The sequence below is a fragment of the Trachymyrmex cornetzi genome, unplaced genomic scaffold (genome assembly GCF_001594075.2).
Source record: "Trachymyrmex cornetzi isolate Tcor2-1 unplaced genomic scaffold, Tcor1.1 scaffold75, whole genome shotgun sequence".
Taxonomy (NCBI): Eukaryota; Metazoa; Arthropoda; class Insecta; order Hymenoptera; family Formicidae; genus Trachymyrmex; species Trachymyrmex cornetzi.
The window spans coordinates 534,760-561,375 of NW_017300081.1; the positions used below are offsets into that span (position 1 = coordinate 534,760).

A 26,616-nucleotide genomic window follows, 5' to 3' on the forward strand; every position below is an offset into this window, starting at 1 on the left:
AGTCTAATTGTAAAATAAATAGAATCTTATAGAGCATTATAAAAAAATAGAAATTGAAAAAGTAGAAGAGTAGATTAAATAAAATTGGACGAGTGCTTCTTTAAATACAATTCAATATTCTTTATAGATAACAATACTTTCCACACACAAGTCGTAATGATGCTATGTATACGTACATTATATATACAGAAGCACTTTTTCGTACATAAAATATATTATATTTGCTTCGATCTATACGCGTCACACGCTTAATATGGATCCGCAATCGGGAGCGGAATATACATATAACAGGTAGTATTGAAAATAATGCGGTATTAGCGATAAATATATGAATCTGTCGGTGAGAGTAAAGCTCGGAGGTGAAATTGTTATGACGGAATCGCAGATCGTAATAATTTATTCGGTTGTGTAAGATAAGCATGATCGCGGAAAAGCATCATTATACGGAAGTACTAACTCAGTAGATAATATAAGGGAGCACGATCGTAAGCCCGTCCCAGATATACTGAGTGTTCAAGAAATCACGTTAAACCCGTCCATTTTACTTACGAAAATATTTATTGCTACTTGAGGCCCTTCGAAAAATGTCTGTCCCGCGTAAAACTAAAATTCCATAGTTAGTTTTACATTAATAATTATCTCCAAGTCGTAAGCCTACTGTTAGACTCGAGGTAGCGGAATTGCATAAAATAGTCTTTAAGGAATGACGGAAAACGTCACTGCTTTCATCATTGTCTCTTCGTTACCATTGTCATTCGACCGGCTTCTTTACTCTTTTCCCTTTGTGCATTCACGACAAAGTGTCATTAATTTATTATTAATAGTTGATCCATTTCCGGAGAACATTGCACATTCTGTTTTCTAAAGATAGAACAAGCTCAGTATGACAAGCGAGACTTTTGGATTATGAAACAATTGTGATCGTTTCATCGCGTTAAGTACAACGACAGTACGTTCATCATGCCTGCAAAATATTTCACAATCCGCTTTCCGAATTTTAATTTTTCGAAAGTATCACGAAAGAAGCACGTCGCTCGTCTTAATAAGCACTAGAATTTCAGTCCTCGCTAGTAATCGCCATACACGACTGGAGTAGAAATTCTCGGCTGAAGCTGAACTTCAACGAGAACACCCGAGGTTATTCTCAATTTCTCTTGCTGGAATTGATGAGATACTTGCAACAGTGCGTGAGTAGATGCTTTTCGCCGGTGACGTCGTGCTGAGCGGTAGGTGAGACCGTGGATTCTCTAGTGTAGACGTCCAGACCGTACTGACCCTCCTCGGGGAAACTTATGGAAAAGGTGACTACATCGTCGTCGGCGATAGAATGTGTCACGTACTTGGACAGGCGCTTCTCCTCGATCCCGTTCTTGTGCAGGGTCGCCATGAAGTCCGTCAACGGCCTCGACATGCGGAATTGAATCTCCAGCTCGCGCCCGGCGAACACCAGAGCTTCCTAAAATCAATAGATTGTGCGATTGTGAACCGCCTGCCTGACAGGTTTTGATAAAATCGGAAGATTCCTTTTTCTTGGCCAATCTTTCTTGACTCTTCTTTTTTTTATCTTAGTACTTCCATACGTGAGAGAAAAGAACGAAAAGGAAATTTATTCTTGTGGAACTGATTGTGGACCGAAACATGACAAAACTTTTGCCTCACGTGAAACATATAACAAGTTACACTCGAGTCTATCAAGCTATACTCGATAGACTTGAAAAGTTTATTATTTTTTACATAGTACTAGAATCAGCTTAATTTTTTTGAAAAAAACATGCAATCAATTGTTTTCTTTTTATTTATATTAATAATAAGTAATTATTAATTATTTAAAATTATAATGTTAAAATTTTATTAGTTAGATAAAGTCCGGAAAAATTTCGGCGCGCAGTTTGAATAACTATAAAAATATGATATATATGCATGTACATATATAGGATATAGATAATTCACTGGGAATTATTTAAGCAAAAAAGATCTAGCTTTAATCGTCATAGGTTTGAATACGCTTATACTTAGTGTTTAATTCTTGTCGGTCCGAATAAAAAAATCTTATTATTGATTAAAATTTTATATAATTATTACACAATTGGTATTTTGATTCAACTATTATGTGGATATGTTAAGGAAATAGAAGTCTATATATACTTTTAAATCCTTTTTATAATCTGTATTAATCGATTTTTGCCCTAAATTAATTGTATAATAACAAACGAAAACCAATTTGATTAATTAACGTACCTGATGAGTGATGGGTATAAGACCAAATAATCTGGTAGCTTTGGTGGGACCCCATTCGCCACTGGCGCAATCTGGCAATGGTACCATCACCGTCTGCAATTCTTCACATGCGATTTTGAATTTGCAGACGCTTTTGAATTTCATCGGTTCACCGGTCAAGTATTCCTTCGGCGTTACCGCATTGGCGAATATATCCAAAAGAAAGGATCCGGAACACGGCGCGTGAACTCGAAATGCGACTATATTTCCCACAACCGACTAAAAAATTTCAAATTTGTGAAATTTATTTAAGTATTGATCCGCACTGCGTTATCTTCTTATCTATTTTAAATTTAGACGAATATGAAGCACATCTTTCATATATGCGACTTGATAGTTAATGTTATAAAGTACAAAAATAATAGAAAGTTCTACAAAAATTAGTAATATACAATATCAGAATATATAATAATAATCGTCCGTCTCTTTTATATACACATATATATATATGTATATATATATGTTTTAAGAATTATGTAAATTAAAATTAATTTTTTTTCTTCTCTTTTTGTTTTTTAGTTTTCGAATTAAGCATTTAAGGCTTAAAATATGCTGTTAAAGAATTGTTAATGCTTCATATAAATTTAGAAATATGAATTGCTTTATATAACTTTCGTAATATTTTATAATCAAAACAACGCGATTCAAGTCGCTTGACATAAATCATCATGACATTAATACAGAGGCCACAGACTATTAATTTACCTGCATGACAAAACGCTTGAGTGACACACCGTCGTAACCATCGCCATCGTTATCATAAAACTTGAGATTGTAATGAAAGATAAGGGATGATTGCATATGTGCTGGCATCGCTATCCTCACGGTCGCAGCGCCAGTGGAATCCGTATACATAACGGCATTTGTATTCGTATCCGGAAAGTAAAGGCCGTACCTGTGCACGCAGAATTTATCCGAACGGTATTTTCGCCGTGCAACTTACGGTCATTGTTAATAGACCAATCTCACCACGCTTGCGAAAGATAGTCAGTTTAATTGCGTGTTCTAACGGTCTTTAAGCGCGCTTCAATGGACAGATTTAATTTGTTAAGACGTGATACGCTCGAAGTTGTTATTACCTTTGCTTAAGGACTTCGCACTAATTATATGGAAAATTAAATCTCGGTGAAATGAGGTGGTTTTCACATATGTTGTAACTTATAATGTGATGAACAAAAAATGTTATACACATTGCTCAAATAATGAATAATTCTTAAGTTATAATGCATCCAAAGTGATTAATTGCGAACACAAATTTTATACTTTTGATACGGCTATCCATTATTTGAATCATGTGTACATACATCTTTGTTTATCCAATTATAAGCTACGTATGTGAAAACCACCTCATTTCACCGAGATCCAATTTCCCATGTAATTAGTGCAAGGTCCTTTAAAGCGATGTGAAATTAATGGCAGTATATAAATTGCATGGAGTTGAACAGTGGATTTCGCGTGAAAAATGAATCATGAACGTTACAATTAATTTGCGTAGATCCAGCTTTCTCTCTTATTCCTCGTATATTCCGCAAAAAAAAAATAAAAAAAAAAGAAAACAGGAATGTTGCCTTACCTGAAGAATAAAGACCGTACGAAAGGCAATTCCTCAAAATCCTTCAGTGAAATCGGTTGTTTAAGTAACTGCCACTCCTCTTGCAGAGGGAAGAATTCGTATATGAATTCTCGCGGGTCCGTCAGGAAGTAATGGTCGTCGTACTCGTACCTAAGTGAAATGTCTTCGTGATCACATCGATCGTTTTATTTGCACACGCAAACACTGCAATCACGATACCGCCGATAACTTTGGTATGTCGTTACCTGAGGCTGTCGTTCTTAGCTTTCGCTTGACCGGGACGGGGAACCTCTTTGGCATTGACGAGATGTCGTGCTCCCCAATTACACTGGACGAACCGCCATGCACCTGCCACATACACGGCGTTCCAGCTGTTCCGGAATCGGTTGTCCTCGAAGCAAACGCCCGGTTGGTATCCCGCCGATTTGCTGTAACCCTTGATGACCACGCAGTGCAAACCCGCATAACTGCATTCAATGTTATTAACGATTTAGATACCATTAATTGAGACGAATGAAACATATGAATGTCGAATATTTCGATAATTCTTAATCTCTCTATAAATTCTATATTGTATGCGTTTTAATCGCATTTCTATCGCGAGTTTATCGGAATGGAACTAGTAGTTATACTATAATAATATAATAAAAATAAAAAGTTTATGTACATCAGCTTTCATGTATGATTACTTTTTAATAGAAGATATTTTAGATTTTTTAATTTATGGAAAATAATCTGCATTTATTAAATCCATTATTATTATTTTTATGAAAAAATAAAATTATGCAATCTCCTTTTTCAAATTTAAAAAGCATGATTTATATTTTATTCCACTAAATTTATATGTTCAAGGAAACATGAATATGTAAATTTTGCAAAGTAGAGTTTTCACTGTGTATCTTTATAGAAATTGTTCATACAAGATATATATACACGGAGAGAAAATATTATATTGTACCACACAACTAAATTTTCAGGATAAATTTTGAGAGAAAATTCTTTTCGTGTATCGTCTATTTTTTGTAATATTATCGTTAGCATGCGGTTACCTGCACAATCGTTTGAATAGAACGTGGTAACTTTCTGTGCCGTGTTTGATGCCCCTCAACAGACCCATGGGAGTGTCACCCCGTAAGTTTTCATCAAACTGCATAGTGTTCAGATTTTTCACGGTGATCCATCGGAATATTGTCCTCGCCTTTTCTATATCCGATCCGCATCTGCTCACCAACTGTCGCACTAAGTCAGTGAACGTTTTTTGATCTTCTTGGGCTACCTAAGAACAACACAAGATGATGTAAATCACTTAGTATGAGTGAATCTTATAAAAGCGACGTTAAGAGTTCGGTGTTTGGTTTGGTCGCTTATGCATACAATCCAATATGAATAACATCTTCAGAAATTAGACGTAAAAAAGAAAGTAGAAACATTAATATCGGATAAATTTTAAGATGACAAAAAGACATTTCTCGAGTTTAAATCCATTTAAATAAAACGTTATAATGCAAAAGATGATAGTGCTCTTAGAATACTTGCGATAAACCGTATACCGTAAAATCTCGTCCCGGCGACAAGGAAGATGACTCGCGAGAGGAAGCTAGTGCTGAAAGAATCCCGCGGTGAGGTCTTACCGAAATAGCTATCTGATCCATGTCGGCGAACTCTAGGGGATCATTGTAGATATGGTACTTGGCGAGGGCTGGTGGCTGCGGGGGTGGCGCGCGCGATGGATAAGGCGGAGGCGGCGCTTCCTGAGTATAACCGTCTCCTTCGTCAAGGTATAAACTCTCCTGTAGCATGTATTCGCTTCTCGCCTCATTGATCAGCTCCAGCATCTCCGAGCTCTGTTTCTCCACCAGCGCGGCGGTTGCCGCCCTATAAATTGATCAGGAGTAACGAGGAGCTTTTGTGTTGAGCGCGAAAATCCGGCTTCCCGGTTCGCAAGCGCCAACGCACGCAAGCTTGTTTATCGTCCGGAAGAAAAAAGAAACCAAAAAGAATATAAAGCTGAACCTACCGCGGCTCGTAAACGTGTTGCACGCGTAACTCTTCCTCGTGCTCTTTCGTAAAATGCATGGAATCGATATTCGTAATCTCTTTTGAAATTGTCGACTGTTATAATATATCATGTAATAAATAACGTACAAATTACGAATTATTGTACGTATAAAGTATAAGAATGTATGAAAAATTACGTCGACTATACATACACATATATGTTTGGAAAATTCCCAGACAATTTAAAAAAATCAGCAAATTCAGATATTAGCTTTTATTTATATCAGGCTTCTACATAGATTTCTTTTTCTTTTTGATACATGCAATGGAACGGCGTACAATGATTGAAAGCTTATAATGTTCTTCTTTGTGAATCGTTTTTAGCTTACGTTTTCGATCTTGGATCGCTCAGATGACATTAAAAAATTTCCCTTTTAAATACAATTGTATCTTAGGTAATAAAAAGAAGCTTGCCGGTGCCAATTCAGGTGAATACAAAGAATGGTGGACCACTGCGATCTGTCGTTTGGTCAAAAACTGCGAGATTGTCCTGGTTTTGTATAGAAGCACTCGCATTTTCCTGTTGTATAGAAGATATAATTTTCTAAGAGTTGTTCAAATCATGCCTGATGTGTCTCAATCATTTCGGAAATTGTTTCAAAACTCTAAATAAAACGAATTCACATTTTATCTAGAGGCACAAATTTACACAACAATGCGTGTTCCACACAAAGCCAAGATTATCGCAATTCTTTGCCAAACAGCAGGTATAGTAATCCACCCCATATTCATCTGGCAAACTTCTTTTCATTTCTCAATATAAAATTGCGCTTAAAAAGAAAATTTTTTTGAAAATATATTAGCGATTCAAGATGGAATGCGTCAGCTAAAAATAATTCTAAAAGAGAAGTATTATACAAAAAATAATTTGCTGAGATATCAAAAAATTTAGCAAAATTGTTCTTTCCGTGTAGTTTTCAATCATTGTATCATGTTATATTGTATGTATCGAGAATAAAGAGGATTATGTAGAAGCTTGATATGAATTAGTGCTGATATTTGAATTCATGGATTTTTAGAATTTTTGTTTCAGACTTTTCAAACATGTTATATATAGAGACATCCAATTAGTTAGACAAAATTTTCAACTTTTTTCGATTTTATGTATTTGTATCTCACAATGGATTTATTACAGATACTGAAATTGTATCTGTAATAAATCCATTATCACAAATGTTTACTGTATCAAGTATACCAGATATTTCTGTTATCCTTTACGCTTAATAATTACTTTCGTTCAATGAAATAATGAATGACTCGTGATGTAAGTATTATTTCTTTGATCTAAAAGCGAGTTGTAGGTATCGTATTAATTACATAATAAATACCGTTCGTGCTCCAGCATCTTGCGCGTGAGACTTTCCTTCTTCTTGTCTCTACGTAGAGTCATGTTCTTCTCCAGGTCCTCCTTTTCTTGCTGAAATTGTTGGGTTCGAACTCTTCCGCCTTTTTCCCGTTCCCATCTCGCCGACAATTGCTCCAGTTCCTTCTCCCACTCATCCTTATTAAACCATAATATATTGAAATTTTACTAACATATATTATTTGTAATTAACAATGTATTAAAAAATTAATTTGTAAAATGCAAATCGCATAAATTTTGTTATAATCTGCTTTAATCATTACTTACTCGGAATTCCTCGCGAATTCGTCGATCCTCTTCCTCACGATGATGCGCAAACTTTCGGTATAAATCATCTTCTTCTTTTCGGTGTTTCATCTCGAGACGCGTCTGTTCATCACGATCCTAACGCAGTAAAAATGAAATATTAAGACCTTAATTCTTCGTATCTATACTTAATTTCTACTCGACAACAGTAATGAAAACATTATAAAATATTATCGTCTATAGCTCTAATATACTCTCTAAATTCTTTGGAGTGGAATCTCACTTTAAAGAGTTGAAATTCAGCCTGTCTTGAAAAAGAATGGCTCACTTTTCGATCTTTAAGAGTAAGATTTCATTCTTTAAAGTGACAATTCACTCTAAAAGTTTTAAAGAGTAGGCATTTTATAATTTCATTGTATAATGATGTATTAAAAAATATGCTTCGATATGTGCGATAAATATATAATCTCTTATAATTTATTAAAATATATTTATATAAAGTATTGCGTAAAAATTTAAATTATATTTATATTATATTGTATAAAAATTATATGAAGTTACATTTCGAACACTCGCGGTGCACTGTTCTCGGTAATTTTAAAAGGCTAATATATATGATCGGCATGTTATTAATTAAGGATTAAAATGTCGTTATGTGCCAGGAAGTATTCCGCTAGTCGTAAGAAGATGGGGTTCGCGGATATAGTCGGATGCAATGAAACGTTTCTTAAAACGCCTGCAGCTCTGGCCTTAGAGGTACTCCACTTTTTGTATAATTTACTTTCACGTCGCGTTTCTGCTTTCATTCGCTTCCAAGAGAGTCTCTTCGGGGAGCGACAACCCACAGCTGGTCGACAAAAGTGAACTAATCCTCTTCCGGTGTATTTTTTCAAAAATGCTACGAGTTGCGCTCTGCGATTCTTTCCGCTCGTTGTAGTCCGGAAATATTAATGCAATGAAAATATGAGTAAGGGAAATGTTACTACTGAGGGAGACAAATACGTTCTTTTGAAGTTGTGCGACGGGATTTCTTCAATGCCATCTTTTCAATTTAATTTAAGAGAGAAAGAAAGAAAAAACGGGAGAGCCAGTAACGGTTTACCACATATAAAAAATTGAAATCCATCTCAAAGAAAATTGGTATGCTTTATGAAATCTGTCGTAACAGATTTGTTTTGGGGTAGAGTAACGCATTATATAAGTTTTCTTTGATACTTAGAACGCTAACGAAGTCTACGTCGTATTTATATCATAATGATGCATACCTGATTTGAATAAACGCAATTAGACTTAATGAGAAGACACAAAAAGAAAAATTTTACATACTTAAACGTTGTGTTCCCGTTCAAAATGTAATTTTAACATACACATACGTAACTGTACTAGCAACAAGTTCAATGCTACCTACATGCAAAATATACTAATGCGTGGAAAATATACTAATGCAGCGCAAAACATAAATAAGAAATAAATGTACAAGACTTCCAAGCATACATGTTAACAAACCTGCTCGCGACATCTTTCAGAATAACCAGTAAAACTCGAGATTTCAGTCCAACGTAATTCAAGCTGTTTTTCTTTAATCGTGTTTTAGGCTTTCCACCGAGAGTCACGTTATGCTAGAAGCAGATGGAAGTCCACGCCTATGTAACATAATATTTTAAGTTTTTAACCGTGCGCGAGGTAAAGGCGAGTTTTCCGCAGAGACATTTTGACTCGTTGTGAGTTTTGTTTGCCGTTTAGAGCGTATTCCCGGAAATAGGACAACGGCCTTTAATGGATTAATTTTCCCTAAGCGTTTACGCGCGAAGGCGCGTGAGAGACGACGGCCGGGGTACGTATACACGCGCTATCCCCCACTAGCTCTTTACGCGGCCCTGGCAACGATTCTCTAATTAGCCATCAAGTGCAGAAGTACCGCAAGCGGAAATAATTCTGCTTCCCGCCCCCGTTCCCCGCCGTCCGCCCCCTCGCCTCGCCTTTTGCAGACGTAGAGCCTTCCTTCGCGTGCAAGCGCCGCGGTAGCGGCGGTACATCCCAGCCCGACCGGCCCGGCGGTTTCGCGTACGGGGGAAATAAGATGACGGTGTACACGCGTTCTTCCGTGGTAACGATTTGAATAATCATGAACGACAACTACGTGCGTCGGCACCGAGCCGCAGCATTGTTCTCGCATCTCAAGGAAAACGCGCGCGACAAGCGGAGGAGTTAATTCGCTCCGAAAGACCTTTACGTGTGCTTCGGTGCATCGTACTTCGATCGATCAAATTATTTAATCCACAGTTGTATCATAATGTCATATATTTCAAGATTACGTTTACACGTAGAATATTTATATATTGTTTACGTTAGTTTACACGAACTTTTTTCACGTAGACAGTATTATAATAATGTAAATTGTTATAAATTAAATAATGCACTACGGAAAGAAGTAATTAAGTTTTATTATTGTTAATATATTTGATAATGATGATAAAATAAATAAAAATATATAAACGAGACAGCAATTCTCTGAACGAAATAAGATTTTAATCCGATTTTCAAAGTTTAAGTTTTATTTCTTCGTATTTGATACCCTTTAATATCTCAAAAAATTGTCGAGGTCCAAGTTATCAAACTTGGACCTCGACAATTGGATAACAAAAATTTTATTTCGTTTAGAATTGTATCACTTTACCGTATATATAGGCTTATGGATTTAATCCTTCAGATGTTTAATCTTTATCTCTTTATAGTAACTTCTAATTTTTTATATTGAATATTCATTGAATTTTGTATTAGCACACACATCGAAAAATTTTTAGATTCTTCGAAATTTTCTCTCGATTCTTTTTAAAAAATTATAAAGCAAGAGTCCACTTTAAATTGAGAAGCAACACATGTGTATGGTACCATTCCCTGCTCATTCTACACCAGTTTTAATCGTATGGTTCTTATTCGCTTGACTAGCGACGGAGGCTGACATATCGGAGTAATTGCGGTCGTTCGATCACAGTCACGCGCAGCGATCTGTTACGTGTGCCCCGTCGTTCCTGAGATTCTCGGGGCTGTTTCACCAATTAAACATAATGGCGATGGTCGCGATGCCGGCGTGAAGAGACTCATTCGCCACGTCACGTATTTGACTCGAAAGAATTATCTGATCATCGACAGCATGTGTGTGTGTGTGTGTGTGTGTGTGGGCAGGGTGCCTAGAGTTGATCGTTCAGCTATGTCGTTGGTAGCATGAAAGCGTAGGAAGACCTCCACGATACAGCGATACGGAACAAATGCCGGATAAATCACGCCCGTTGATTATTCCGCCGCGGGAGAAAAATCATGATTGTCTGGTAGCGCAGTTAGCTACCGCGCTCGTATTGTCATCGCGCGATCGTCATAAATTTTCGTAGGACGATGGAAAGGACGCAGGAAATCACTGTGACTCGATCTTATTGGCCGATGCCCACGCCGTTTTCGTTCGCGTAAACGCCATACATAGACCGGCCGGTGTCTAGCTACATAAATAAGGATCGGTCGATTGATCGGTGACGGCGGCAATCTGAACGCGCGAAAGCGCATTGAGAGAAAACACGACCGATAGTGGAGCGACTAGCGGCTCGGCCTTATTACTCCGGCCGGCGCGGCGCGCGGATGGGAAAAGCGGTAATCTCATTTTCATGTGAAGTCCGTTCTCTCGCGACGGTTCGCCGCATTCCAACACCGCGCCAGTTGGACGATTATTCGCGTATGGGAGTCACGCGGCGACGGTATGTATGCCGGTTCGCAATCGGAAATTCGGAAATCTGCGGTCGGAGATTTCGCGGTTTTGCCAAGCCAAAGCCCAGATGTTGAAATTCGAATTCAGTCATATGCGACTTGCATCTCCGATTGTCTCTTGTATTTAATTGATTGACTATTAATTGAGTAGTTAATTAATTGATAAGGCAATGTATTTCCTTCTTTAGCGTATTAAGATAATTTATTGACATAACATGTGATTATTACACAGATATTTATTAATACTATCGTCTGCGCGATTTAGTTTTTTCCAATTCAAAAGTACAATAATTTAAACAAAATAAACAAATATATGAAATGAGGCTCGAAAGAATGTATCAGTAAAAAAAATAAAAAAATAAAAATAAAAAAGCCCATCAGAGCCTACATCTGCTGTTCGGACGCACAGAAAATATTTTATTTTTGTGTGAATGTAACAAAACGAATCAAATATAAACGTTTCAATCCTTCAATTTGGGTCCTTATCAATATAAAATAGAAATCTAAATTACATAAGTAATGTAAATTCCAAAATGATGATTCCCGACAATTTAGCTCGTTCTTCTTTATTCAAATATCAAATTAGCTATGTAAAGAATAGCCAAATGATTATCAAAAATATTAATTTATATATAATGATAATATAAAAACTTACATAAAGTAAAACCGGAGTCAAATACATTGCGTCAAAAAGTAGAATCACATCGCTCATCAAATTGTCAGATTTACTATGTAGTCATCCAAAAGAAAAAACGAAAAATGAACAATTAGAGAATTATTAAAATAATTAATCTGAATTTTAATTTTATTAATTTACATGTAAGCGTTTCTCGCGACTCGACGTAAAGATCTTGTGGTGTCAGCAGTTAGAGATGAAATGAGAGAGAGTCAAAATAATAAAGTCACGTAGTTATTGAAATAAAAATAAAAATAAAAATAAGAACAAAGGGGAGAAACAACGTCACGATTCCGCAAACAAATCCAAATATAGTAGGTCTAAAGAATATGTATCATTCTGTAAATTTAAACTCTGTTAAAAATTAAATTCAAACTCTGTCTATAATTAAAAAACAATAATAAGAAAATACGGCCAGAGGGAATACGCGCTGTAAATCGTACGATAATATTTCAAAAAGAGGTCTTTTTTGTTTTACATCAAAAATTTATTACAAAATCCAAAAGTGTAATAAAAAAGCGAATCCCATAATTGCAGGAAAGTATAATATTTTATATTAATTTGACTAATATAATGTCTCAAGTTTATCAGTTGTTTATTTAAATGTCTTTCTGTTGTTTAATATATTCCATTCTAAATAATTAGATTGTTTCCGTATAAACATTATTTAAAAGTTCTTTAGGAACAATGTCTAGAAAAAATACGCAACATAATTTAAACCATAGTTTAATTAATATCTGTACAAATTAGTCAAGAGAAATCAGTCGCTGGCAATTTTGGTGCCAAACGTAGATCTTGCAAGAAAATCAGAAGAGCCGCATCCGCATGCCATTGATCTGGATTTGATTACTAGGGAAGTAGCTGGCAGTCTATTGTGCGTATGCGAGTATTTTCGCTCATGCACACAATGCATCTCCTTCTTCCCCTTTGCCCCTGTTTTCAGGAAGAAGCTAATAATACCAGCGCAGCGGGCGGCATATGCGCGCAAAAAGTCAATTACCACGTCGCCATTGTTCGCTTTCCTACGCGCTCCGAAATTATCATTGCTAATTCGCATTATTAATTAACGATTATTTTCGCAGACCTCGCCGCGGGGCGCCGCTGCTGCGGTGCTTCTCGCCGCGCGGAGCGAATTCGCGCTGCTGCATCCGCTCGGCGCGGCGCAACAATCTCCGCGCGCGATATCGCCGTGTCTCCGCTCCGAAGATGCTGACTCGTGATCTCCGTGGAGGAGAACGGTTTTCCGGTTCTCCAGGAAATTGCGTGTTTACAACAGCGTGTTAGACGCAATCGCTTAGCTAGCTCGCGGCGTGCCACGCGCGTGTCGGAATAGTAACACTCTCGTCCTTATACGGCGACGACCATGACGAGAGCGATTACATCAACCGCGGCCGAGCGACCGAGCGACCGACCGACCAGTGACTCACCAGATAATAATCGATGGGTTTCTCGCGGGCCTTGCTGTAGCCCTTCTGTAGCTCGGTCTGCTTGAGCGCATGGGCGATGTGCAGAGCGCTCGCGTCGAACCTGCCATACTGATAGCTGCCGTCCCCCGAATAATTGTGATTGTACGGCGAGGAGGCGCCGCCGGTACCGCCGTGGATGCCATCACGCTGGGACGAGTTAGCCGGCGGCGAGCCGTGCCCGTTCAGGTGCCTGGCATAATTAGGCGAGTCTACATTATCGTAACTGCAACAGAAGCGTGCACACGGGTCTTCAGGGGATTGCGAGGGTTCACCGGGCACAGGACCGCTCGGTGAGGTCCCCACTGCGGGGATCGAAAAGCGATAACACGTTAACTCTTCCACATTACCGAGAGTAATGAGATTAGTCCCAGGGCGACCCCCTCGTCGTGTCCCGATCTCGAATAAATTACCTTCATTGCCGCGTTTGTGTATATAAGGCTAACATATGAAATGTTATTAAAAATAATGTTGCTTAATAGAAAATTGATTGAAACGAATGAAAATACTACTTATCGAAAGAGTAAAAGTAGAATTAATTTTTTTGCTGCTCGGAAAGAACGATTGTGCTGATCTAAAAATTTAACTAAATGCAGATCTGAAAATAATTTTGTTGAACAATCAAAATAATTATGTAAAAATCCTAAGCATGATGAGCGAAAAGTTTTGACGTTCTAGGAACCAGTTTTCCTATATGATTTGACGCGGTTTTATATAATTTTGATGGTCCAATAAAATTATTTTCAAATCTACCTAGCTTTTTACGTATTTCAGCAAAACTGTTCTTTTCGTGCAGAAAATCAAACTGTTTGAGAAAGATTTCCTTCAAGTTCCACTGTGAGTTAGAAAATTTTAACTCGAAGAATCTCTGATCTAAAATTCTTGAATAAAAGAAATAGATTTGATTGCAAAAAAAAAACGTTGAAAAATTCTATTAATTTTTTAATATAAACTGTCACATCGGATCTGTTAGTATAGTTTTTGAAGCAAAGATTCTTTATGTGTATATTCTAAGTTAGTAGATCGACGAAAAACTCCCAAGACAGCAATTTTCATGCAAGCCGTATTAGTTGTTGTGCAAGTTAATCCGCGATATTGCATAGTTTCAAACTTCAGAAATTCTTCCTACGATCAACTTTCTTTTCTTGGATATTGTGGAAGTAAGAATTTCGTGTACAATGCACGTATGTGCTGCATAAGGATTAAGAATTGCCGCGAGCGACGTTAGTGTCGGATGATAACGGAATAAAAGCGAACACTTGGAGGTAACGCGGTGTCCTTGATACCTCGAACGTCGCTCGTTACACGATGATGCCGGCAAAGAATCCGGGTCGATGGATTACGTTAACCCACATATCCGCAACAATCGCCACTTCAACTCCTCCCCCTCGCGCGGGGCTTGACCTATAATTCCGGATAACTGCTATAATACGCGTAATAGACGCAATTACTGCGACGCGAATCGCATTGCAATTAGCTTCGTGGTTAAACACAACGAGTTGCAATAAATAAAAATCTCACCACAGGCGCGATAGCCTGCACTTGTGAGAATTTAGTGTATCGCTTAAAGCTTAAATGAATGTGTTACACCTCTCTCACTCGGTCTGCTGGGTTCATTCACTCGCGCGAACGAAACCCATGCTCCTCTTTCCTCTCCTTTTCTCCTTCCCCTCAATCTACCTTTTATTGCACTCGTCCTCTCTCACTGTGATTATCAAGGTATGCAGGCTCGCGAGAGGTGGGTACAAGAAACTATCGGATTCGCCAAACGATCGGGTCAGTAATCGTCTACTAAACGAGCCCCAAAGAGGATTTCTAAGGAGCTTTTTTTAAAGAATGTGGAAAGTAGAATGTGAAATAATCGTAACAATTTTTCAACTTAAGAAAATGGATTCAAAAGAGTGCAAAGAAAATTGTCGATAGAAAATCACATCGGATCCATTAGTTTAGTTTTTAAGGCAAAAATTTTTTATATATTTCAAGTTAACCGATAAAGATTAAATTAAATAAAAACAAATATATCTTTCCGCGTATGCCGCGGGGAGTTTTTCGTCTACTAACTTAGAACACATAAAGAATCTTTGCTTCAAAAACTAAACTAACAGATCCGATGTGATTTATTATGACTTATGAGTAGCAAGATATTAGATGAAGAAATTGTGGCATTTTTAGGAAATTTATACTTTCCGAAATCGTTTTATATAAAATTACCGATTAAAAATATTTAGATATGGTATAGCATGTTTAATACTCTTTTAAAATTAAGGGCAAATTTGATATTTTAGATGATTTTAAAATTATTCATGCTTTTATAGTTTTAGAGGTCTTATCTTTTACCACGCTTTACAAGAATTTTGCTAGCAAGTAAGATAATTGCTTGACGTAAGCAATTTCGCGAAAATTATTCAAGAATTATCAATCTCTCGGGTGATTAAATAACCGATATATTGATGTATGATAAATGCATAATTGGGGAATCTATAGAAAATATGTAAATATAATGAAAGAAAATAATAAAAAGTTTGAAAGTTAAGTAACAAGAACCCGAAGGAAAGCTCCATCGGCAAGAAACTCATCGTATGCATGTAGGCGCGAGCGTGCGACTTTTTGCGAAGCGGTGGCCATAAAAAGGCACACAAAACGCACACGTGCGTGCGCGACATTGCATTGAAAGATGTTAAAGCAGGCAACAGACGGACGAGCAATTGAAATAACTCCAAGTAGTCTCGGCAATATGCGACCACGACAGCCTTCAACGCGAATGTATGCACGTCGAGCATGCGTTTCTAGCAGGAACTAGATAGCAATAATAACGTGCGGATACGATGGTTACGTGAGGCGATATGGGCAGTGCGCTTCTTGCAATATCGTGATGTTTACTTAATCGTATCTCACGATCATGATTTCTTAATATAAAGCTGACACACTGAGATCAGATTCATTTTTCTGATAGCGCAAATGTAATCCTGTTGAAAGTTATTCTCGTCAGAACATGGATTTCTTTCCTATTTAGAAAATATTTCCCTTATTACACACACACACAAGTACGTAAAGGATTTCTTGATCCTATATACTACTATGACATACTAGCTTCATATTGATTCTGCTGGCTTTGTAAACATGTAGAACTTAGTCCTTCGAGAGAGTTTCTCGTAGTAATAACAAGATACTAAACTAAATACTTCAGTTTCTCTCCCATGCCACGTTCATGAAAATTATTAATTTCCCTCTTTTCATCTAGATTCTGATTTTTCTTCTGCTGATTTCGTTAGAGGGAATGTCCTTAAAAGTATATAGTTTAGTAGAATCTACTAAAACTTCTAGTCAACTTCTCTCATATGATCGCTTAAAACGGTCTCTGTACAAAGGAGCTCAAAACTCGCTTATCAGCATTCAGGTTAAAGACCAAGTAGCATTTGTACACAAAACTGTCGACTATTCAAACTTCATTCCAGACTTCGTCGGATTAAGGCCAAAGTAGTCTTATTGCATAACGGTGGAGTGAGGCATCCGATACAGAAAAGAAGACTGTGAGATGACATGGACTCAAAGAATGCATTTTTACGTATGACTAACAATTTTCGCGAAATTGTGCGTCAAACAATTATATCTTTCTCGCTGGCAAAATTCGCGTAAATGTGAAGCGTGGCAAAAGATAAGATCTCTTCAAAACCGTAAATGCATGAATAATATTAGAATCATCTGTAACATCAAATTTGCCACTAATTTCAAAGGAACATTTAAACATGCTATATATATGGGGAGAATTTTTTCTTAGAGTTCACCCTGAAAATATGATAGTCGTACAACAACATTGTATTTCGACGAATTTTAATGTAAATCTCTCTTATTCATTAACAAAACTACAATAAAGTATAAAGTAAGTTTGATTAATTTCACTGAAATGCATGGTAAAAATCTTCAGAATATTGTATTGTACTACAACTACAATATCTTGATGATAAATTTTAAAAGAAAACTCTCTTCGTGTACCAATGTCTAAATATTTCCTGTTAATAATTTCATATAAGACGACTTCGTAAAGTATAATTTTTCACTAATTGAATTGCAGATTTAAAATAAAGAATTACCAAGGCCATGAATAAACGAAGCGTGATAGTGTACATGTAGTTAGACATGTACATATTTTTCGCGAAACTCGATTTCGAGACATCGAGCTATTATTTCGAGCAGCGTTCGATCTCGATCGGCAGCAAAGGGAAAGTGGAGAAATTAGACATAAATTCTACGGAGCGTGCCCTCGGCGTGTCCTTAGCGTCAAAGTGCTATGAAATTAAGTGTTTTGTGTCGTTTACGTTTGTGTTTTTCGCGCAAAGGAAAGCTTAGCGAGAAAAGATACAAGAACCATAAAACATAAAACTGAGAGCGGTGGCCGACACTTCCTCGCAAGATTACCTTTGCTAATCGACGAAATTAGAATACACAGTGACGCGCGCAAGAAGCGATGGCACGTGTTACAAAGTATCGCATTGTTCTTTAATATAGGAAATTGAGGTGAAGAGCCTAGCTTCGCGCCTATTTACGATTCAAATGAGCTCGGCTGAGAGCGTTACGTATTTAAATCTATGCAGCGTTCTACAAACTTGAATGACTCGCGAGAGTATTATTTGCCGAAAGAAAACAGATACGTTCACAAAGGGGCATTTAAAGAGTCATTACACTACGATTTGTTATCATAGGATAGCGCCAAAATTACTTCTGATATTCTCCGAAGAGAATAGCTCTTGTATATACAGTTATTACATTTCAGACGATAACGGTACTGAAGAAAAACATGCATGGCCTTCGTTTTGAGCTTATTAAAAAATTTAATTTCGTTAATGCAAGTTGAATATTCTAAGCGTCTCTTTCGCCGTTTATTTATTGACTTTTTTTCGTGGGTTGAATCATGTATATAAAAAGAGAGATACTATATTCCATAGTCATAATTTAACGTAACATGTAAAAGCTAAGATAAGACAGACGCGATATATAAATGCAAATGCATTAAATTTCCGTCTGTATTACGATAAATTCCCAATTATTCGAGGTTAGATTGGGGAGAAACGAGCTTGAGATAACGCTTTACACGCAATGTTACGCGCGCGACAGAAATTGAAAAGATCGCGATATATTACGAGTTTCATAAATATCATTTTTAATATTTGATATTATACTGCGTGTATAACAGTGTGTGTTGGATTTACATTAAAGACAGATAACCAGGTCCCGTGCATACAAATTGAAAGTACAAATTGTTAAAGATTAATAATAGAAAACGAAGTTATTAATTAATAAAAAAAGAAATACAGTCACTCACCAAGGATAGACGCCGCGCGGCGACGCGCCTCCTGCCCTGATCTGCTCGTTAACATAGCCGCTTCTAGGTACATTAAGGGCGCTCCTGATGCCCACGCTAGATCCATCTAGAGTCCCGGGTCCGGGTTTGGGCACGTGGCTGCTGCAGTACACCTCTTTGTCATTGATCGTGTGCTGATTGTTGTAGTAGGTCTTCAGGGTGAGCTTGGTACCGCAGATTGCGCACTTGAAGCAGCCAGCGTGAAAAAACGTGAAGTCCTTCAAGGGACCCACCCTGTCGACCTGGTAAACGGTCTGAGCGCATCTCAGACACGTGCTCTCGTAGAAGTTCGGTCGATACATGATACCCGCCTCGAAGGACCGCCTTGGCGAAGCCAGTATCCTCTTCCCTCACCGGAATCCTCCGGCTCCTCGTCCTGATCACCGCTCGCTGCAGTCTTGTACGGTGCAGTGTTTCGCTCTCGATCCGTGCGACCTTGGAAATTAAAGGCCTCGATCAGGGAATAGAGAAATTACCTCTCACCGCCAGGATAAATACAAGGCGACGCCGGCGAGACGAATAACTGGGCATTACAGGCTGTTTAGAGATCGGCACATGACTCGCGTAGCATAACCGTACATTTCTAATTTCTCTTTGATTTTTCTTTCAAAGAAAATGTCGCAATCGATCTAGTCTCGATTTCTAATCACGGAATTTATTGCGCGAATGTGAAATTGAATTATTAATCATGCGTTAAGTGAATCTGTTACGTTAATGTGCGTGTTTCTACTGTAGTTTAATTTTAATCTTATTTCAATTCTTTATCTTTTTCTAGTTTCAAAAATTACAAAAAGATAAAAAATAAGTTGAACTGAGAGATGAAAATTAATCTATATTGATAGAAAATTGCTACAAGAATTATGATACGCTTAAAGAAGAAATTATAGATGTAATTATTTTTGTTTAATTATACCGAACAGGTATAACTGTATTGAAATAGATAGATAAATGTATTAAAACGAGAGAATTTTTACTTAATTAATTTGAGTGGAAATAACGGATGAGAATATCAGGTTTACGAAGATGCATTTAATTTCTATGTTTCTTGCATATTATCTGTACTTTGTTATTTGATACTTTCAATTTAGAAATGTTTAAGTAAAATCGCTGCTATGTGTTTAATAATTTCTTTCGTACACCGGATATGAATACGCGAGATGCCGAAGGTGGGAATCAAACGCACGTGAAGGAATTATACGCAATAATTAGTTTGCAACTGTTAATTACGCCAGCAGACTTCTCAGCGTTCGTAACACGCGAATGTAGCTTGTTTTACGCTCCAATTCGACAATAGCGAGTTTTCTTCCCGGCGAGCCCGAATTGCACACTGTTATCGCGTGCGGCTGCTTTATCGTGGAATTTCTAATTCTATCGGTGCTCCTTCATATTGGATGCGTTGCCAAGCACATCGAGGATTTTGAAAGATAATAATGATAATATCCGTAGTAAGATCTGAGAAGGAAGGATACGGGGCGAGCCTGAATCGCCGACACTTTCCTGTAAAATTTTGCAACGAAACATTACCAATACTTCATGAAGTGGGCGACTAAAGAAGCAATTGCAACATGTTTAATGACAGTGAATATGGCTATGGTAACGTCGGCGAGATTTTCCCACGTAACGTTCAGCTGTGAGCATTTAATAGAATTTCTACAAATCTCATTATTAATATACATCTACGAATCCGTTAATCTTATCATCTTAGTTATTTCTTTCTCATATATTAGATTGATAATTACATGTTATTAAATGCGTTAACATAGTTGCACAAAAATCTAAAGTCATAAATACAACGATAAGTCTAAATACTGAGAGTTAAATATAAGAAGTAAATATTACAGTATCATACTCCAGTCGACATTCTCTTCTTTATAGAAAAATAATTTATTATCGATACGTAAATTTATTTCTTTTTCAATTTATTTGCTTGTAAAACAAGTTCTCAGTTGACAATCTTTTGTGAAACCGAGTTATGGAAAAACACATCAGTGCAGCTACCTAAATTGACTGAACGCACTACTTCTTGCATCTATCTGACCGCAATGCTTTCTAAATTCTTATAATACCGCCATCATAGCGACCAGCAATCAAATAACTATCATTTAGAATTGAGATTTTACAGACACTAAATTATTTCTCAACTTTCCCTCGCTGCTGAATAATATTTTGAATAAACATTTAGATAATTAACGATGAGGTAAAGTTACTTAATTCATATATTTTTGCATAAACATTCTTCTTTTTTATATAATATTTTTGCATAACCATTCTTTTTTTTATATAATATTTTTTATATATTTTTTATATAATAGAAAATGAATAAATTTACGTATTGTAAAATAAAATTAAAGTAAGTATATTGTGCACTCTGTTGTAAAAGAAATATTATAACAAAAAATCCAATTTCTACCTCAAGTATCAAAAATCACAATTTAATCGGCTATTAGAAATTGCAATCGACTTCGCAGAAACGCTCACAGAACGCTCATGGCATTCTTCGTATAGACGGTAGGGACAATAGCGCTTGCGACATGTTATTAGCAACGCATTCATGAAACGCGACACGTGCCTAATCTCTGGTTCTCCTTTTCTCTCATGAAATAAGGTTTTCCACAGCCAATTGGCGAGGTCATCGCTCCCGTTTTTTACTTTCTAACGAAGTCTTTGCCACGATTAAATCAAATGCGCGCGGTAAAAGCAATCGCGATCCCGGTGATGACGTACCAATGGAACATATTGGAAGATTCCTCTTTCCGAAGAATGAGTACGAGGTGCACGCCGCCATATCGGGAGAAAGCATTTTGTACGTACGTCGCCGTGCGTATCACGGTCCTCGCATCGCGAGAGTATGAGCTAATTCTTTGTAAATGAGGCCATGGTGTGTATGACCTGTTCTCGGATAGTTCGTTGACTCTCGGCAAAATCCTGTGCACCGAGGAATTGTCGTAAAAATTTGTTCATGATCACGCTGGACTTATTTTTATATTTAACTCATATTGCACAGATCATTCCAGCAATATTGTAGCAACATTGCAATATTCCAGCAATATTGTAATAATATTGAAAATGTTGCAGCAATGTTGCTGCAAGCTTCTGTGCTGTATGGCCGAATGTTCAAGGAAACTGTTATTAGGGATGTTAATTAGCAATGATTCATTTGGACTCTAAACGAAAATTTTTGGACGATTGTATAATGTGTACAACTTTTTGGTACTATAAGGATTGATATTACGAAGTTTTAAATTGTAGATAAAAAACCGTACATAAAAGCTTTCTCTATTAATCATCTTAAGGAGCCACCTCACTTACATTCTGTACTTCAAATAGGATGAATTTAAAAACTTACAATTAGATGTAGTTTTCACAGCTGTAGTTAAGGATTAAGTATGTATGAAAGATATGTACATGTATATAAAGTGTACTACACACACGCACATATATACTGATCTACTAAAATTTGTAATCATTACACTGAGAAAAATGTCTAATTAAAAATATTTGAACCAGAACATTCTGATTAAGTATATTAATCAGAATTTCGGTTATCACAATTAGAATTTAGTAGATTTAACTAGAAAATTCTGATTCATCTATTTCCAATCAGAATTTCAATTAATCCAACCAGACATTTTTCTCGTTGTGCAATTTCGTACACTTGGAAATCGACTCTGGATTCGTACTTCGCAATTTCCTTTCGCATCTTCTCTGTTTTCGAATATCGGATTCTCATTTTGTCAGATACTCGATGCGGTCGTTATCGTATACGCGGCTCGAACTATGTCGCTCGAACTTTGTCGACGAGCTAATGTTTATGCTTGCTACCATCGCGTTGTATATAATCCAGCTAGTCGGTAACTGGCCTCGGCGATGGAACTAATAATGCGTAATATTGATTATGACGCAACTGTGCCCGATAGTGTCTTACATTGAGTTACCTACGGTTGCCGCGTACAGGTGTAAGTCCTGTTATTCGCTAATAGAATATGATAAATCGACCCTGTCATAATCCCTCCGCTCGTCTCATGTAATTTTTGACACGTCACCACGCAAGAGCTACGTTTCAATCGGAACGATAATTTTTGTAATGGAATGCTGTTCGATTAATGCCCGTATCTCTGCCCGAGCGAGCGTGCTCTCTTCTGTAACGGAAATCCTTAACTCGTCTCATTAAGTCGCACATTTTACTCCGTGTTCGGCGCACTTTGGCGAAGTGCGGAAATCGTAAAATTCCCATAAATTTCGCCGTCACGAGAGACTTTTGCACGAGCGATCGCAAGTATGAAGGGTGACTTTTTGAAGTCTCGAGTTAGATGATGTATGGGAGTCTCTCGAACTAACGTTTAAGTGAACGGTATTAAAGAGAACGTGTTTAATCTTGGAAAAATTGACAAATATTCCGGAACAAGGTCGTTCTTCAATTACTTCGAGAATTTTGAAGTCTATGTCCCATTTACTTTCCGTTTAGCTCCTGCAGCGATCAACGGCAGTCGGCGCTTTGCGTACACCGAGAACAGTGACTCCGAATGGAATGCGACCGAGGCGGTACGATTATGGCTAAATTGCATAACTCCGAAGCGAGGAACAGGCCGCCGTCGATGGGATGGTCGCGTAATGACGCGTTGCTCCTTTATAAATTATGCGATCTTCCGGCGATCCGAGAGAGCGATGCGTCATTTATCGCGGCGCTCGTTACAAAAAGCCCGATGGCGTAATCGCACCTACACGTACCCACGCAATCGTGATTCTTGAGGCTTCTTCGTTACCGATAAAATCCGCTTCGGTACGACGAGCCGAGATCCGGAGTTCGGAGTCGACGACGAGATGGGATCGAAAGCGGCGATTTTAGAAAAGTATAAGGAAGAAAGCGAGACGCGCGTCGGAACTTTATATAGCGTAACGTAAAACATTATTTTTATTATTTTATTTATGACATTCCTCGCTTCGTTTATTGTGCGATAATGCCCATTCGAATGCTCGTGTCCCCATTTTGGTCCACCTTCTTCTAGGCATTTATGCGAGCCGCACGCACGCGTCTCGCGCTGCTGTGCCACGCACGCTGTGAGACACGAGAAACTTTATTATGAGGTAAATCGCAGGGAATGCGGCCGCGACTCTCGTTTCGGATATATACGCGGAATGTTATTTTGTGAAAATGACGCGATAACGGAACGCGTCGCCCAAATGAGGAAAGAAATAACGCAGCTTTTAATGTTATAATTGACAGATTCATATCAATTCTTTTAAGCAATACTCAAATTGTATAATATAACACAAGTTTTTAGATACTGCTGTTAAATTCATAATGTCCAATTATACCTAATTTGAATTATTTTTTATTATTTGTATAAATCGCTACTGCTCCTATCCAATATATCGTTAATTTGACTAAAACAATGGAGTTTTAAACAGTTTAACTTAAAAAAATGTATTAAATTTGAGACTTAAATTTCTTTTATTATTTACTAATTGCATATGTTAATATGAACGATGTTTACTTTGGAACTAATCACAGAAATGGATTGATTTACATTTTAACACAAATTAAATATAATAATAGGGTGTATAAGAGTCAATACACAATTAAATTATGTATTAATAAACGAAATATTACATGTTTCACTCTTAATATTAGATCCTTTTCAGATATTTACATATAAAGATGTTACCATGATTAAATATTGTCGAATGTGAAAAAAAATATCACAATCTCGTGTCGTACAATATTTAATTATGGTAACATTTTTATATGTAAATATCTGAAGAGAGTCTAATATTAAGACCGAAACATGTAATATTTCGTTTTTTAATATATAATTTAATTGTGTATTGACTCTTATATGCCTTATTATTATATTTAATTTGTATTATTATCAAGAGTCCTTCATTATTATTATTAATTTTACATTTTAACATAAAAATTAAAAATAACGAAATGTTATTTAATTTAAGGGATTAGGTTACCATTGCTCCTTCAATATCTAACAGTGTATTATGCAAAATTCTTATCGTATCTGTAAATATGTAGTATGAAGAAATTTGCCGCAAAGAAACTCATGAAAACGATGTTTCCAGTTGTAGTTTTAATGTCCATTTCTACCAATGTAGGTTAACTTTAATCTTGGTTTAACTTACTTTTTATCTTCTTCTATTTCTAAGAATTAGAAGAAGCTAAAGAATGAATTAACCTGAGATTAGAGTGTATCTACATTGGTAGAAATAGGCTTATATGGCGTAACTAATGTAGGATTATATAAAAAAAGTATATTATCATCTTTCATGGGTGGGATATTAAAAATATTGATTCCATTAGTATTTATTAACTTAATTGATTGAACTAATAACGTGGAATCAATTAAGTTGAAACTCGACCGTTGTTTGCGAGAAGTCTTTCATATTCTTTTCCAATTGATTTTCAATGTAAGAAGTGTATCCAATTCTACGAATTTTAATCTTTCGGTTTTCCGTTTGGAAAATTATTATTATTATTATTATAGTTATTCGGAAAACATTCGCGAAATTTGATATGACAGCGATGCTTTGATCTGGAGTATTTTGAGCTCACAGTGCGAATAAATATCAATACGTTCATTCGCATCCATGCACGTGTCCTAATTTTGGTCCCACGATACTCTCGCGACAGGTTTCATACCAGCCATCGACGCTGAATATTAAATAATTACTAAAATTTAGTGAATAATGTCTAGAGAAATTTCCCCATTATTCACGAAGATCTGCAGGTAGGCTCGACTTTCTTAATCCATGAAGTCGTTTAAATATCGGTAGATTATTTAAATGACCATGCCATCATGAGAAATTCTAAAATTGATACACCATCATCAGAAGACAGACAACCATTAATCACACAGATCATTTAGCCAATCACGAATACTAATGATACCCCTCACACTCATACACGGTAAATGTCTACATGGTCATTTGTCGAAAATCACGTAACCATGGAGCGGTAATTCCGCTCCGGTAAAAGTGGAGCGACTCTTGCTTCTAAAAAACGCGAATATATTGAGTTATCCTTATCCTCAAGTGGCGATACGTACGTCCTCATAATCCTCGCTTCAGCGTCATTCACGAGCAGTCTCGATGACTTCCGTGACTGCCAGGCATGTCTCCTTCTCTCGAGTCGTCTGGTCCTTGGTATCACCTTGGGCGCGACTACTCTAGCTGCAGCCAGGTGGAAGATCGCAGGTAATGATGAGCTTCGAGCACTACGTAACGATCACGCGCGCGATATCACTCACGGTCCCCTTCGGTTTACCGATTATTTCCGTACCGTGCATCGAAATCACCAAGCGAGCGCCTCGCTCCGTTTCGCGAGCCTCGCGCGCGCGCGCGCGACGCGGACGAGGAGGAACACGAGGAGGGAACGGCGGAGAGGAGCGAGTCAAGCGGACCACCGATCGAGTCCACCTGTTCACCAGCGATCGCTGCGATATCGATCGCTACTTGTCAACGAAACGCCTCACGATCGGAATCCCGGGATTCCGTCAAACTCGCCTCGTGGATACCATCAGTGTACTCTCAGGTACTCCTCCACGAGTACTACTCTCGCGCGATTACATGCACGACAGCCACTTTCGACCTTCCAGCGCGTACGGACGTCTTGGGTGACACCGTTTCGGCTGTCCGCCACCTGGAATGAGGTCTCGGCACTAAGCCAGGCAGCCTCGCGAGTCAGATCGGACCTGAATATCGCCACCTGCCTCCGTCGGCGTTCCAGGAAGGTCTGAGGTGAGAGGAACGGCCATTTTGAGGCACCAACGATGGATCGGTTCAGGTGGCGCTACAGTTGAAGAACCAACCTGCGTCCTACCTGCGTAACGGTCACTC

General features: G+C 37.5%; 1 protein-coding gene across 2 annotated transcripts; it reads right to left on the reverse strand.

Moving 5' to 3' along the window:
• Positions 1–819: 819 nt before the first annotated feature.
• Hil (peptidase hillarin) lies at positions 820–26,264 on the reverse strand. Of its 2 annotated transcripts, none has more exons than XM_018518484.1 (12): positions 25,827–26,264; positions 18,733–19,206; positions 13,377–13,605; positions 7,539–7,655; positions 7,237–7,409; positions 5,482–5,725; positions 4,900–5,126; positions 4,096–4,317; positions 3,851–4,000; positions 2,983–3,172; positions 2,239–2,496; positions 820–1,456 (listed from the first exon to the last, which is right to left on the reverse strand). In XM_018518484.1, the coding sequence occupies exons 2-12, from the start codon at positions 19,071–19,073 to the stop codon at positions 1,145–1,147; spliced, it is 2,463 nt and encodes an 820-aa protein (XP_018373986.1). In that variant the 5' UTR covers positions 19,074–19,206; positions 25,827–26,264; the 3' UTR covers positions 820–1,144. The 2 variants fall into 2 exon arrangements, with proteins under 2 accessions (XP_018373986.1, XP_018373985.1); XM_018518483.1 differs by having other exon boundaries at positions 13,377–13,638.
• Between the last annotated feature and the right edge of the window lie 352 nt (positions 26,265–26,616).

What these genes read in the sequence shown, in the direction of transcription:
- Hil (XM_018518483.1), bottom strand. Translation starts at nt 19,073, where the DNA reads ATGTATCGACCGAACTTCTACGAGAGCACGTGTCTGAGATGCGCTCAG. An exon ending in CTATTCAAACGATTGTGCAG is followed by an intron (nt 4,318 to 4,899) that starts GTAACCGCATGC and finishes CATTGAATGCAG; the next exon opens with TTATGCGGGTTTGCACTGCG. An exon ending in TCAAGCGTTTTGTCATGCAG is followed by an intron (nt 2,497 to 2,982) that starts GTAAATTAATAG and finishes GAAATTTTTTAG; the next exon opens with TCGGTTGTGGGAAATATAGT.